The sequence below is a fragment of the Scyliorhinus torazame genome, chromosome 13 (genome assembly GCF_047496885.1).
Source record: "Scyliorhinus torazame isolate Kashiwa2021f chromosome 13, sScyTor2.1, whole genome shotgun sequence".
Classification (NCBI taxonomy): Eukaryota; Metazoa; Chordata; class Chondrichthyes; order Carcharhiniformes; family Scyliorhinidae; genus Scyliorhinus; species Scyliorhinus torazame.
The window spans coordinates 2,513,051-2,528,002 of record NC_092719.1 but is presented as its reverse complement, the minus strand read 5'-3'; the positions used below and the strand labels follow the sequence as shown (position 1 = coordinate 2,528,002).

General features: G+C 49.1%; 1 protein-coding gene across 3 annotated transcripts in view; it reads left to right on the top strand.

Moving 5' to 3' along the window:
- Nucleotides 1-12,766, top strand: part of LOC140387805 (semaphorin-3D-like) — a 482,389-nt gene extending 469,623 nt beyond the window's left edge. For all 3 annotated transcript variants that reach the window (XM_072470941.1, XM_072470940.1, XM_072470942.1), the window contains one exon: nt 8,773-12,766. In XM_072470941.1, the coding sequence (XP_072327042.1) occupies nt 8,773-9,165 (393 nt within the window). In that variant the 3' untranslated portion in view covers nt 9,166-12,766. The remainder of the gene's footprint in view (nt 1-8,772) is intronic.
- Nucleotides 12,767-14,952: the final 2,186 nt, after the last annotated feature.

Genomic DNA, 14,952 nt, shown 5'->3' with positions numbered 1-14,952 from the left:
ACAGACTGGGTGAGACACAGACTGGGTGATTCTCAGACTGGGTGATTCTCAGACTGGGTGAGACACAGACCGGGTGAGACACAGACCGGGTGAGACACAGACTGGGTGAGATTCAGACTGGGTGAGACACAGACTGGGTGAGACTCAGACTGGGTGAGACACAGACCGGGTGAGACACAGACTGGGTGAGATTCAGACTGGGTGAGACACAGACTGGGTGAGACTCAGACCGGGTGAGACACAGACTGGGTGAGATTCAGACTGGGTGAGACACAGACTGGGTGAGACTCAGACCGGGTGAGACAGAGACTGGGTGATTCTCAGACTGGGTGAGACACAGACTGGGTGAGACACAGACTGGGTGAGACACAGACTGGGTGAGACACAGACCGGGTGATTCTCAGACTGGGTGATTCTCAGACTGGGTGAGACACAGACCGGGTGAGACACAGACCGGGTGAGACACAGACTGGGTGAGATTCAGACTGGGTGAGACACAGACTGGGTGAGACTCAGACCGGGTGAGACACAGACTGGGTGAGACACAGACTGGGTGAGACACAGACTGGGTGATTCTCAGACTGGGTGAGACACAGACTGGGTGAGACTCAGACCGGGTGAGACACAGACTGGGTGAGACACAGACTGGGTGAGACACAGACTGGGTGAGACACAGACTGGGTGAGACACAGACTGGGTGAGATTCAGACTGGGTGAGACACAGACTGGGTGAGACTCAGACCGGGTGAGACACAGACTGGGTGAGACACAGACTGGGTGAGACACAGACTGGGTGAGACACAGACTGGGTGAGACACAGACTGGGTGAGACACAGACTGGGTGAGACTCAGACTGGGTGATTCTCAGACTGGGTGATTCTCAGACTGGGTGAGACACAGACTGGGTGAGGCACAGACTGGGTGAGACACAGACTGGGTGAGACACAGACTGGGTGAGGCACAGACCGGGTGAGACACAGACTGGGTGAGGCACAGACTGGGTGAGACACAGACTGGGTGAGACACAGACTGGGTGAGACACAGACTGGGTGAGGCACAGACCGGGTGAGACACAGACTGGGTGAGACAGAGACTGGGTGAGGCACAGACTGGGTGAGACACAGACTGGGTGAGACAGAGACTGGGTGAGACAGAGACTGGGTGAGACACAGACTGGGTGAGACACAGACTGGGTGAGACACAGACTGGGTGAGACACAGACTGGGTGAGACACAGACTGGGTGAGACACAGACTGGGTGAGACAGAGACTGGGTGAGACACAGACTGGGTGATTCTCAGACTGGGTGATTCTCAGACCGGGTGAGACACAGACTGGGTGAGACACAGACTGGGTGATTCTCAGACTGGGTGAGACAGAGACTGGGTGAGACTCAGACTGGGTGAGGCACAGACCGGGTGAGACACAGACCGGGTGAGACTCAGACTGGGTGAGACACAGACTGGGTGAGACTCAGACTGGGTGAGACACAGACTGGGTGAGACACAGACTGGGTGATTCTCAGACTGGGTGAGACGCAGACTGGGTGAGACTCAGACTGGGTGAGACGCAGACTGGGTGAGATGCAGACTGGGTGATTCTCAGACTGGGTGAGACACAGACTGGGTGAGACGCAGACTGGGTGAGACACAGACTGGGTGATTCTCAGACTGGGTGAGACACAGACTGGGTGATTCTCAGACTGGGTGAGACACAGACCGGGTGATTCTCAGACTGGGTGAGACGCAGACTGGGTGAGACACAGACTGGGTGAGACACAGACTGGGTGATTCTCAGACTGGGTGAGACTCAGACTGGGTGAGACACAGACTGGGTGAGACACAGACTGGGTGAGACGCAGACTGGGTGAGGTGCAGACTGGGTGAGACGCAGACCGGGTGAGACTCAGACCGGGTGAGACTCAGACCGGGTGAGACACAGACCGGGTGAGGCACAGACCGGGTGAGACACAGACTGGGTGATTCTCAGACTGGGTGAGGCACAGACTGGGTGAGACACAGACTGGGTGAGACACATTGGGGTGTGCTATCCGGGTATTGTGTTGGGATATCCGGACATTCGGATGTGGTATCCAGACATTGGGGTGGGTGGGGTATCCAATTGCTGGAGTTGGGTATGTGGACATTGGGGGGGGCGATAGGACTCAGGTTGGAATCAAGGGGTGGTGTCGGGTCGCAGGGGGTCGTTTGTGTTGGGGAGTGGTCAGCCTGGTTTGGTCGGAGGGAGGGGGTTCAGGTCGTGGAGGTCGGGAAAACTGTTGGGAGTGTGTGGTTTGTTGGGGGGATGTGGGGCGTCCTCTGGGGGTCAGTTGTTGGGGGAGGGTCTCCTGTGCAGGTCTCATTGTGGGAATTTAAAATTGTTCCTCTGAGGTTAGAATTGCTTTTATTTCTACAAACTCTTTTCGAGTAACTATGGGTGTAAAACTGCCAGAACCATCTGGTGTGAGTGATTTAAATAGTTCCCAGCTCAGCACAATTGTCGAGGGGAAGTTAGCGCTGCTGGACAATTGCTGGGTTAGCCGTTACCTGAGACCTTCTGAGAGGGATTCCCAGCCCATCTTCAGGGTACCCCCAAATCCAGCAATGGGGAGCCAGGGGATTCGGGCCACATTATACTGCTGTATGTCTGTATCCGACACTGCTTCATATGCTTTGACCTCTTGGCTAATTACCTCTAATTTGAGCACTTTAAGTGATAAACACTGTTCTAAAGGTGACCAAAGTGGAATTTACAAAGTATACTGCACTCACTGTTTTAGACATTGCCACTTTGAGCCAAGCCCGAAAGTGTTTATATAAATGGATCCCACACTGTCAGCTTCTGTTAAATGTTCTGTCCATTAAGTCCTTCACATGCTGATTGTGTGAGTGAAGTATGCTTTGATGTGACTGTGTTCACCAGACAGCTGAATCACTTTAGCCATGGAAAGGGGGAATTGACATGATGATTAATTTGTAATGAAGGAACTCTCCAAACAGAGCATTGGAAATGGGCATTAGGCAGTGACCTAACCTAGTGCCATCACTGTGTATCTTTCACCCTGTACAAATTCAGTGTGTTATCATGTGGTTTGAGAGCCTCCGTTCTTGACCCTTAGTTACTGTTCCCAGTGGCCAGCTTCAGTCTCAGAAAGAGAAAGTTACTAATTATTTTGCATGTCAGCCTTCTCATGTGAATGAGAGATCTGGAGGTTCTTGGATACATCTGTATTTTATTCATTGCGATTACTTGTACTCGCTCTAAATTAATCAAATACAGGTTTATTCTGAATGTCGGACACAGGAGAGTTTTAAAGATTCGGGCAGAAATTCCAAAGATTTTCCCTCCTTTCTTGCCGAGCTAATTAAACTTGATGGTTTTATTGAATGCTAATTGTTTGAAAAATATTCAGTGATCCCACCTCTCTCTCCCCCATTCACAGAGTCTCTCTTTCTCTCCCGTTAATCAGCATTGGTGCTCTCTATCCTCCCCATCTCCCACAGCTCGGAAAGCCAGTTTAGTCTGGCCAATGATCGCAGCATCTTGCTGGCCCACGCTCTGCAGCTGTGTCGATGCCCCTGAGCAGCAGCAACAAGGGTAAAAGCCATGACTGAGACTCCATCAGAGCAGGATCATTATCATTTCACATCGAGAGCACTGCTCCAATTGCGCAGTTACCCTGGCTGACATAAATTCGGTGCTTTAATACTGTGACAATTGCGAACAAATGAAAAACTTGCTCCGCACAACTTCAGGATGTCCTAATGTACTTTGCAGCCAATTAAATAGTTACGGCATGTGAGAAATGTTGAAGCCAATTTCTACACAGCAAGCTCCCATAAACAACAACATGACAAAGACCAGATACTGTCATCTGTGTGGTGATATGCATCACTGTAAATACACAAGGGGTTAATGTAGATACACTAGGACTGAGTAAACACTAGAGAGAGCACCAGAGACATCATGACACACAGACATTCATACAATAGGTCAGTAAGGTAGGACACGACCAATGGGCAGTAAAGACACACCCAGAGGTGACATTACCACAAGGGGGCTACCCATATAAAAGGACAGGGCACACATGCTCTCCATATAAAAGGACAAGGCACACATGCTCTTTCTCTTTCCACAGGCGACACTCAGAGACAGGGGCAGATCAGGAAGCATCACACCCACCGCATGGATTAGAGCAGACTGGTTAGTTAGAATGAGTTACTATAGTAAGATTAGCAGGAGAGTCGAACTCAAGTAGGAGAATTGTTAACTGTTCAATAAATGTGTTAAACCTACCTCCAAGGCTGAACCTTCCTTTGTCAGAGTGCACATCAAGGAAGCAGCTTATGCTACATGAAGAAGCGTCACACAAAAATCTGTTTCTTTGTGTTGCTGATTGAGGGAAAAACATGTACCAGAACATCGGGGCGAATGCCTCTGGCTTTGAAATAATGCCATGGGATCCTTTACACCCACCTGAGAGAGCAGACAGAACCTTGGCTTAATGTCTCATGTTTAGCACCTCCCTCGGAGCTGTACTGGAGCACCAACCTTGATTTTTGTGCTCAAGTCCTGGAATGTGACGTGTACACATAACCTTCTGCCTAAGAGCCGAGAGTGCAAAACCCATTTACCAACATTATAAAAACTCAATACAAAGATATCTAATTAAATTGAACCAATGGGTTCAGAATGTGGAGCTCTGTCAAATGCACAAAGGTAACTTGTCACCGATTTATTTTAAGAATGTGATTTATGTTCTTTAGTTCCTTTTAAATATATTTAATCCCAAGTATGTAATTATTCCAATATTCTTAATTTTATAGCTGGGAAAAATGAATGGGAAATTGACTTTTGAATTAAATCTAAGTTTTTAATTAATCAAGTGGATAATTTCATAGAATTTCATAGAATTTGCAGTGCAGAAGGAGGCCATTCGGCCCATCGAGTCTGCACTGGCTCTTGGAAAGAGCACCCTACCCAAGGTCAACGCCTCCACCCTATCCCCATAACCCCGTAACCCCACCCAACATTAAGGGCACTTTTGGACACTAAGGGCAATTTATCATAGCCAATCCACCTAAACTGCACATCTTTGGACTGTGGGAGGAAACCGGAGCACCCGGAGGAAACCCACGCACACACGGGGAGGATGTGCAGACTCCGCACAGACAGTGACCCAAGCCAGAATCGAACCTGGGACGCTGGAGCTGTGAAGCAATTGTGCTATCCACAATGCTACCGTGCTGCCTCCTGACAATGTAGAATGATGAGATGAAATTAGGATCTAAATTAAATCTTATAACAAGAACAACTTTGATATTTTGTGTAATGTTATATACACTGGTGGTGCACACAATAATAAGACAGAACGTGTAAATTGAGGTTTTCACGTTTGGGGTAAATCGGATTAAATGCCAGTTGAATAAACTAAACAGATTGTGCTGATTATTGAAGTAATTTTGTGGATTTCGTATGAGATCATGTGATTTAGAGAGTCGGAGTTAGTGGGCGCGATCTACTGGCCATGTTGTGCCCAAACAACAGCGTACCGCGTAGACCCTGCTCCGGGGATCTAACCAGCACACCACGCCTCGCGTGATTTAACATGATCTTTACAGACCCTCTGACAGTGTGACGCCTCCTCTACTGATTCTCCATCAGTACTGACTGTCCGGCAGTGTGGTACTTCCTCAGTATTGGGAATATCAGTCTAGATTATGTGCCCAAGTCTCTGCAGTTGGATGTGAATCCTTCCGGGAAAGTTGCTCTATTCTGTTAAATCAAAATCCTACATTTTAGTGAGAGCTCAAATCCTGTCGTCATGAATTAAAAATCTCATGCTGGTAAACCCTCGATGTCGGTATCCCGTTTTCATGTAGCCCTTTCACAATGGAAGTTCGGCAGTTGAGAATTGGGAGTTCCGTAGTTGGAAATTGGAAGTTGGGCATTTGGGATTTGGGCAATTGGGAGTTGCAGAGTTATTGTTCCCTTTTCCTGCATTTTCTGGGCACGTTGCCTAATGCTGGCTGGGGCCTCACTCTCGTTTTGTCATTATCCCAGGTCCGATTCCCCGCTGGGTCACTGTCTGTGCGGAGTCTGCACCTTCTCCCCGTGTGTGCGTGGGTTTCCTCCGGGTGCTCCGGTTTCCTCCCACAGTCCAAAGATGTGCAGGTTAGGTGGATTGGCCATGCTAAATTGCCCTTAGTGTCCAAAAAGGGTAGGAGGGATTATTGGGTTACGGGGTAGGGTGGAAGTGAGGGCTAAGTGGGTCGGTGCAGACTCGATGGGCCGAATGGCTTCTTGCTGCACTGTATGTTTCTATAATTTAAGTTATAAGCTTCCTCCACTTTCAGTGGGTTTCAATCTCTCCCCAGTGCACTTGCACTGAATATTTATGAGTCTGAAAATCTGATGCTGTTGCCACATTTCCCCTCCCAACTTCCATCATCGTTTCAATTCATCAACAATTTTCTCCTGATTGCCATCAGAGCTATTTTATAATTTGTTGCCACCTCGATGATTGCATTCGAAACTATTCAAGATCTAGCTGCTTTAAAGTGTTGCAACTAAAGAATGAGGTGATTCCCAAAGCTGGGGCTTAAAGTCACGGCTGCCTGATTGGGAGATGAGTGTTGATGGGTTTACAACATCTGTTTTCTGTTTCTTATGAAGCTTGGACTTTTTAATATGTTGAAAATGTTGTTACTTCAACCACTGAGATACACCATAATCCCAGGATGGAGCGAGAAAAGTCACCGCGCTCTCAACAATGTCTGCTTGCAGTTTCCGCCGCGGTTCTCCCATTCTCCTGTTGTGACTCTGGTGGAGAGAGTTCCGCCGGCGGGCGTCTCCGTTATACCGGCGCCCGGGAGTTTCCCGACGGCGCGGGGCTACCCCACAACGGGAAACCCCATTGACCGGCCGACGTAACGGAGAATCCCGCCGGCCAGTTGGGGCAGAAATGTGGCGTAGCGGGGCGGAGAATCCCACCCCATGGGGGCGATTCTCCGATACGTTGGCCAAGTGTTCGCGCCGTCGTGAACGCGGTTGCGTTTCACGATGGCGCAACAGTGCCCGGGCACGACCTATTCTGGCCCACACAGGGGGCCAGCACTGCACTGGAGCAGTTCACGCCGCTCCAGCCTCCGTATGCGGCGCCTAATGAGCGCCATGCCAAACCGCGCATGCACAGTTGGGCCGCGCCATTCTGCGCATGCGCGGGAAACTTCTTACGCACGCCGGCCCCGACCCAACATGGGGTCGGTGTTCAGGGGCCGGCCGCGCCAGGAAGTAGGCCCGTGGGGGGAGAGGCCGGCCCGCCGATCGGTGGGCCCCGATCGCGGGCCAGACACCATCGAAGGCCCCCCCCTGCCGGTGAGGGAGCCCCCCTACCCCCCGCCCCAACCCCTCCCTCCCCCACGGGCCGCCCCCCGAGAGTTCCTGCAGAGTTCCCGCCGGCAGCGACCAGGGGTGAATGCCGCCGGCGGGACTCTGTTGTATCCGCGCAGCCGCTCGGCCTATCTGGGCCTGAGAATCGGCGTTCCAGCGGCTCGCGGCCGGCGCACATCAAACGCGCCGGCGCAAATGGCGCCGATTCTCCACACCTCGGAGAATCGCCCCCTACATGTTTTGGTTGGTGTTTCTGCTAATCTTTTGTCAGAGGTATAGCGCGGGATTCTTCCGCAATCGGCGGGGCGGGCAACTCCGGCGGGACGGAGTGGCGTGAACCACACCAGCGTCGGGCCGCCCCAAATGTGTGGAATCCTCTGTACCATCAGGGGTTAAGACCACCACGGAGTGATTTGCACCACGCCGGCTGGCGGGAGAGGGGCTTGGTGCCACGCCAACCGGCGCCGTAGGGCCTCCGCCGGCGGGTGCGAGTTGCCGCATGCGCGGGAGCGCCAGCATTTGCTGGCATCATCCCCGCACATGCGCAGAGGGCTTTGTTTCCACACCGGGAATGGCGGACCGCGACAGCCTCCAGTGCGGAAGAATAGAGTGCCCCCACGGCACAGGCCCACCCGCGAATCGGTGGGCCCCGATCGCGGGCCAGGCCACCGTGGGGGCACCTCCCGGGGCCAGATCCTCCCGCACCACCCCCTCCCCCCCAGAACCTCGAAGGCCGCCCACGCCGCCAGGTCCTACCGGTAAGGACCTACTCCAATTTACGCCAGAGCATCTGGCAAAAGACGGGCGGGACTTCGCCCCATCGTGGGCTGGAGAATTCGGGTGGCCCCGGGGCCCATTGAGTCGTGCCAGACCCCGCCATTCTCCGAGGCGGGCGGCGCGACTCACGCCGGGCCGATTTTTGGGGGGCCGGAGAATCTGGAGGACGGCGGGGGCGGGATTCACGCTGAGCCCTGGCGATTCTCCGACCTGGCGGGGGGGGGTTGGAGAATCCCGCCCATAGTGATCAGGAAAATGCCACAGAAATTCGACCCCACCCACCCCTGACTGGGAGATTAGACTTGTTTCCTGTCAGGTTGATCTTGTTTATGATCATTATATTTTGTCATGAACATCTTTAATAAACCACAGCTGATTAATCTTTTCCAAACGAACGGTGAAAGTTTTTCTTTGTATTGTTTGTCTAAATACCTCTGAGGAAATATTTATTTAAATGTTTAAATATTGAACGTTGGTTTTTAGACTGTTTTATCAATGTATAAGCTATATAGCCAGCACAGACAGAATGGGCCTTTGGCCTCTGACAGTACTTTGCGATTCGATGATTGTATCATTTATATCCTATTTAATTTTTACCTCCTAGATAAAAACTGACGAAAGGATCATCAAAACAGAATATGGCCTTCTGATTCGTAGTGTGCAAAGAAAAGACACAGGTCTCTACTACTGCAAAGCTCAGGAGCAAACCTTTACGCACACAATCATGAAATTAAATTTGAAGGTGATAGAGAATGAGCAGATGGAGAATGCACAGAAAGTGGAGGATGAGGAAGGGAAGACCAGGGATTTTACCTCCGAGTCTCGGCTGAGATACAAGGATTATGTGCAGCTGTTGAGCAGTGCCAGTTTCACAGTGGATGACTACTGTGAGCAGCTGTGGTATCGGGAGAAACGGCGGCAGAGGAACCGAGGAGCTGGCAAGTGGAAGCACGTGCAGGAGATGAAGAAGAATCGAAATCGCAGACACCACGCATAGTCTAATAGTTTGGAAGGAAACCTGAATCCTGTGGCTTTAAATCCTAAGGAGTTGACAAAAGCTACGTTACTACTGTTCTGAAGACGAACAAGATGCTCACAATAAAAAAGGACTTGCATTTCCATGTGATGAACTTAACAACATCAAAACCAAGACAGGGACCTCCTGGGTCTGCAACGTCAATCTTCTTTAATACAACATCACAAAGTACTTACAGCACAGAAACAACCCATTTGCCCCAATATTCTGTTGTTTATGCTCCACACAAACATCCTCCTACCTCGCTTTAACTCGTCCCATCAATATTAAACTCTTCACAAAAAATCTCTCGCTTTGTGAAGAAAATGAAGCAGTGAGAGTTTGTTCATTCATCACCATCCCTCTGCTCTGACACATTGATGTTTTATACCCCACATTTATAAATGGCTGTAACTTTTAGGGTGTCTTCAGTGAGACTAAAATATTGAGATGGATTTTTGCCACAAACTTGAAGAATCTTTCCATTTCCTGCCACCCTTGACCTACTGCATAGACTTGACAGAAACCTGCTCCCAGAATGTGGAAAATACAGCTATTGTTGAACTAATTAGACCCTTTTATCAGCTTCAATACTATGTAATGGAACGCCCCAATCGTATTTTTATCGCTGTAAATCATAAATTGTGTTTATGCATGAAAATTGATGTAAAACGTAACGAGGGAAAGAAGTGGGACACCTTTTTGGAGACACCATTTTCTCAATGTCGCATGGAACAATTACTGTTTTTTAACATGGACAAAATTTGATGGAGTTTCCGTTATATTAGCTAGCAAGAACTATGCCTTTGCTTCATAATTTATTCCTGTTGAGGACTGAAACAAAATAAGAAATGGGAGGCGAGGGGGGAGTTCAGTGAAGTCACACCTTAAAACGGAGCCATGCAGTAACAGCTTGCAGACGTGTCATTAAGCACATGGTGAATTGTCACCATCAGGTCAACATGCAGGATTGATGGGTAGATAGCGAGAGTTCATTAAGGAAGGGTTGGAGGGAAGTGTAGAGGAAAGAATGAACACCTCTTCCCCTCCGATCCATCCCATGGCTTTTCCCCTCTCTCCTACCTCCCCACACACACCCTCCACTCTCCCCCCCCACACATGCACCCTCCACTCCCTCCTTCACTCCCACACACCCCTCACACACACCCTCCCTCCCCCACACACACCCTTCACTCCACTCCCCCACACACACCCATCCTCCCTCCCCACACACACTCTCCACTCCACACACACACCCTCCACTCCCTCCTTCACTCCCACACACCCCTCACACCCACCCTCCCTCCCCCACACACACCCTCCACTCCCACCCCCCTACACATGCACCCTCTACCCCCACACATGCACCCTCTACCCCCCTTTCTCCACCCCACAATAGTTACAGAGAGGGTTTGGAAAATTCTGAACCTCCCTCTTGGGCAAGGTCAGGTGACCAAATGAGAAAAACCCAAGTAAATAGATCAATTGCAAAAAGTTAAGCTTATAAGTTACCAATAGACTAAATCTAATTCCCAATCATTCTTTGTCATCTTATTACCTTTATTTTATTTTCTATTCTGTTCTGCTTTTCTACCAATTTCTAATGCTAGAGAATATAATGGGCTTAGCAAATTTGTTTAAAGTACATTTTATACAAAAAAAATCTTGTTGCACCTAATGTCAGAGAATAATTTAGTATCTGATTCATATATTGTTGAACCTCAAGTGAAAGAATTTTGGAACATATGTTGCTGTAAAAAATAATTATATTCCTTTACTTAATCTTTGGTTTATACTTGCTTTGTGTTAACTTAGTTGAAACTTCTTACAGACGTTTTTATTGTTATGGGTTAAGGTTTTGTTGTAAAGCCACTTTCAGAGTAATGGGATTTAGAGGCTGTTTCTTGATATTAGGCTAGTCCTTAATTCAGGCTGGGGATCTTAAAAGGAATTCTCTTGCTAGTCTATTGGTTGCATTTGTGAGTATCAGAGGAAACCGGAGCACCCTGAGGAAACCCACTGAATCCTGACTCCCTGAATTGTCTGAATGTTATCAATTTTTGACCAGCCTGTTGAATGGAGCCCAGAGAGACATTGGGCAGGATTCTCCAGCCTCCCAGCCGTGGGTTTTTCACCAGCGCGACGCTCACTGGCGGCCATTTTCTCTGCTTCCAACACTGCCAATGAGAATTCCCATTGAAACCACTCCACGCCGCTGGGAAACCCGTGGGCCGGGATGCGCTGCTGGTAGGAGAGAAAAAAAACGCCGCCAGGGAACGGCTGGAGAATTCCGGCTCCCGAGGTATCTGTGCGGCAGGGAAGGACACCTTCCAGCTTGCTTCAGTCCAGTCAAGGAGACACCCTCGGAGAGATGCAGAATGAGGTTCAGATTTGCATTACTCATTAACCTGGAATTTGTCTATAACGCTCAAATATTCTTCCGAGTTTGAAATGTTGTGGTTTAATTCTATTTTTCACACATTAAACAACAATGCACAATCTAAGTTTTTAAGGGAGACCGTATCTCTCGTATAAAACATTAAAAATTGCCCAATATTCTTAACTAAGACAAATGTACAGTTAACATTGTCAAGATTGAATGGAAAGGAGGAAATGCAAGTTGACAAAAGAGTGAAGGTCCGCCATTTAACAGGAAAAAAACAGTCTCGCGTTGAACGTGTTTAGCGGGTGTTTCCGGCACTTGCAGCATCGAGAATGACCCCACTATTTAACGGTGCCCTGTTCTTTTTATTTAGGCCTTCGTGAAGAAGGCCCCACCAAAGCTACACTTACCTTCATTGGCTGCACCACAAGATTCAGCTCGCCAGTGCAGGAAGAGATCGAGGTGTCATTTAAAAATGGCACTCTGATCTTTTGACCTCCCCACGCGACCCCCAACCTACCAATTAGGGGGTCCTCAAGCCCATCTCATAAGGGCGGGTGACACCTGGGCCCCCTCCCCATCACAGGTAAGATACCAGCCTGCCAGTGTCACCTGAGCAGTGTCTCTGAGGCAAGGGGATTCGATCCCGGGCACTGGGTAGATCCGGTGTGGACATATTCAGGCGAGGCTAACTACTCAGTTGAATATGCAAATCTGGGTCTCGCCCCTTGTGGGCGGGATCAAGATTGTGACATCTCGTGAGATCCCCTCAAGAGATTCACCGGCTGTGTTCCGGGTCAGGCGCGCGAGGCTGACAGATCAAATGTCTCATGCCATTGAGTCAAGTGCCTGAGAAAGTGACAGGAGCTACTTGGTAACATCTGTATTACAAGTGAATATTCCTGTGGTGACCACTGTCCTTTGGAAATCCCTTTATATTAGAAATGGCCATGAAGGTTCATCCAGATGAATGGTGATCGGTGACCATTAAAAGAGGAAAACTGGAAAAAATAAGAGGAATGAGAAAAATATCGGTGCAATGTTTCAATTTTGAGAGAAATATTCTTTAAAGAATATGAATTATTTTCCTTTCATGTAAAGATGTTAAATATGACGTCATTGTATTCATATAACAGGGATTGGAATGTTAAATGTATATTTTGGTATTTTAATAAAGTAGACATCTTGTTATTTAAAAAAGCTCCCTTTTAGATTTTTTTTTGATGTTGCATTTCATGAAAACAGTTTCCTTAAAAGAATTCTCAGCACTTTAAGTGTTCTTTAACACTTGACAAGGTATACTTTCCTGGGTGTGCGAATTTGAACATAGAACATAGAATATACAGTGCAGAAGGAGGCCATTCTGCCCATCGAGTCTGCCCCGACCCACTTAAGCCCTCCCTTCCATCCTATCCCCGTAACCCAATAACCCCTCCTTACCTTTTGGACACTAAGGGCAATTTATCACGGCCAATCCACCCAACCTGCACATCTTTGGACTGTGGGAGGAAACCAGAGCACCCGGAGGAAACCCACACAGACACGGGGAGAACGTGCAGACTCCACACAGACAGTGACCCAGCGGGGAATTGAACCTGGGACCCTGGTGCTGTGAGGCCACAGTGCTAAACGCTGTGCTACTGTGCTGCCCATTTTTGGGATGAAAAAAGAAACGTGTGTAAATAAAGATTCATGTACTGCTGCTCTAAATCCTGTTTTCATGTAAAAATATTTAATCAAATTAGTGAAAGGGAAAATAAGAGAAAAACAAACTCTCCAAGGATGACCAAACCCTTGTTAACGGCCAGTAATGAGAAATTGTGGTACATTCGCATCTGTAATTCAGTTACATGGACGAAGAACAAGACGGAGGAAGAACAAGATGTTAATGACTACTTATTTCACAAATTGTTAATAGAATATTAATCACACTTGTCAAGAACTCCAAACAGAGTTTGAGATCTACAAGTCCTGACGTGCCCTGGGTGTTTTCTCCCAGCGCAGATTGGGAGCAGGTGTTGCGTGTGCCGTTCAGTCTCATGAGATCCTCAGGCCGGGAACACGTGCCCAGTGAGGCTGTGAGGGAGAAAAGCAAAACCAACAGTCAGTCATAGGAGCCAGGAGTGGAACGGAATAACACTGAGAAACAGGAAGTGGGGATAGGGAGAAGTCCCAGGGAAGCAAAGAGAATTCAGAGAGAAAATGCAGGGGAAGGGGACGGGGTAGGGTCCAAGAGTGTGAGAGGGAACTGGGGAAGGAGCTGCTGGGAGGAAACATTGGGGAAAGGAGCAAAAAAAGAGGCGACAAGTAGTAAAAATGATTCAATTGGCAGTCGGCAAGTAGTGAGAGCTCGGGAGAGCTCTGCAGAGTGAAAACTGAGTGGATTATTGTGACCCGTGATGCGGGGTTAGGTGGCACAAAGGGAACACTTTGGGGCAGTGGTATTTTGTTTGGTCAGACTGAAGAGTTGGTCAGACTGAAGAGTTGAAATTGTATCTGAGTTGGTGCAGGAGTCCAGACTCAGAAACCCAGGGGCATGGGTGAGATTTGTGGGCAGCACGGTAGCACAGTGGTTAGCATTGTTGCTTCATAGCTCTAGGGTCCCAAGTTCGATTCCCGGCATGGGTTGCTGTCTGTGTGGAGTCTGCACGTTCTCCCCCGGGTGCTCCGGTTTCCTCCCACAGTCCAAAGATGTACAGGTTAGGTGGATTGGCCATGATAAATTGCCCTTAGTGTCCAAAAAGGTTAGGTGGGGTTACGGGGATAGGGTGGAGGCGTGGGCTTAAGTAGGGTGCTCTTTCCGGTGCCGACTCGATGGGCCGAATGGCCTCCTTCTGCACTATACATCCTATGATTCTATGATTTAATCAATGGGAACAAAGTCCCACAGGGTGTGTGTTCAGCACGTGTTTCTCTGCGCTCGGAGCTCACAGCCCCGCTAATTAGCAACCCCCCCCCCCCCCCTCGGGATGGATAGGGGACCTCAGCAGGGAACGCATAGCCGAGGCTGCACTTAGCCCCGTTCTTTGCACTGAGCAACTCCGGTCGCCGGAACTCCGCTCGCCGGAACTCCGCTCGCCGAAACTCCTCAATGTAGCGAGAGATTGGGGACACCATTTTAAAATAGAAAAATAGAGCCCGTTACCGTAACCCTCCCGCCCCAGGGGGTCTTGTATCGTAATACTGGGGTTGCCGGAGGTTCTGAGGACCAAGCTTGAAGACCGGATATGGGGAGGGTGCAAGGTGTCAGGAAGTGGATTTGGGGGGAGGAGGGCGGGTTAGGGAATTTGAAGGGTGACCTCGCAGATGCACGTGTGAGCAATATCTTGGGAAATGCCGCACAAATCCCCATTCAAGACCTGGAATGAACCGGTTGCATAGACATT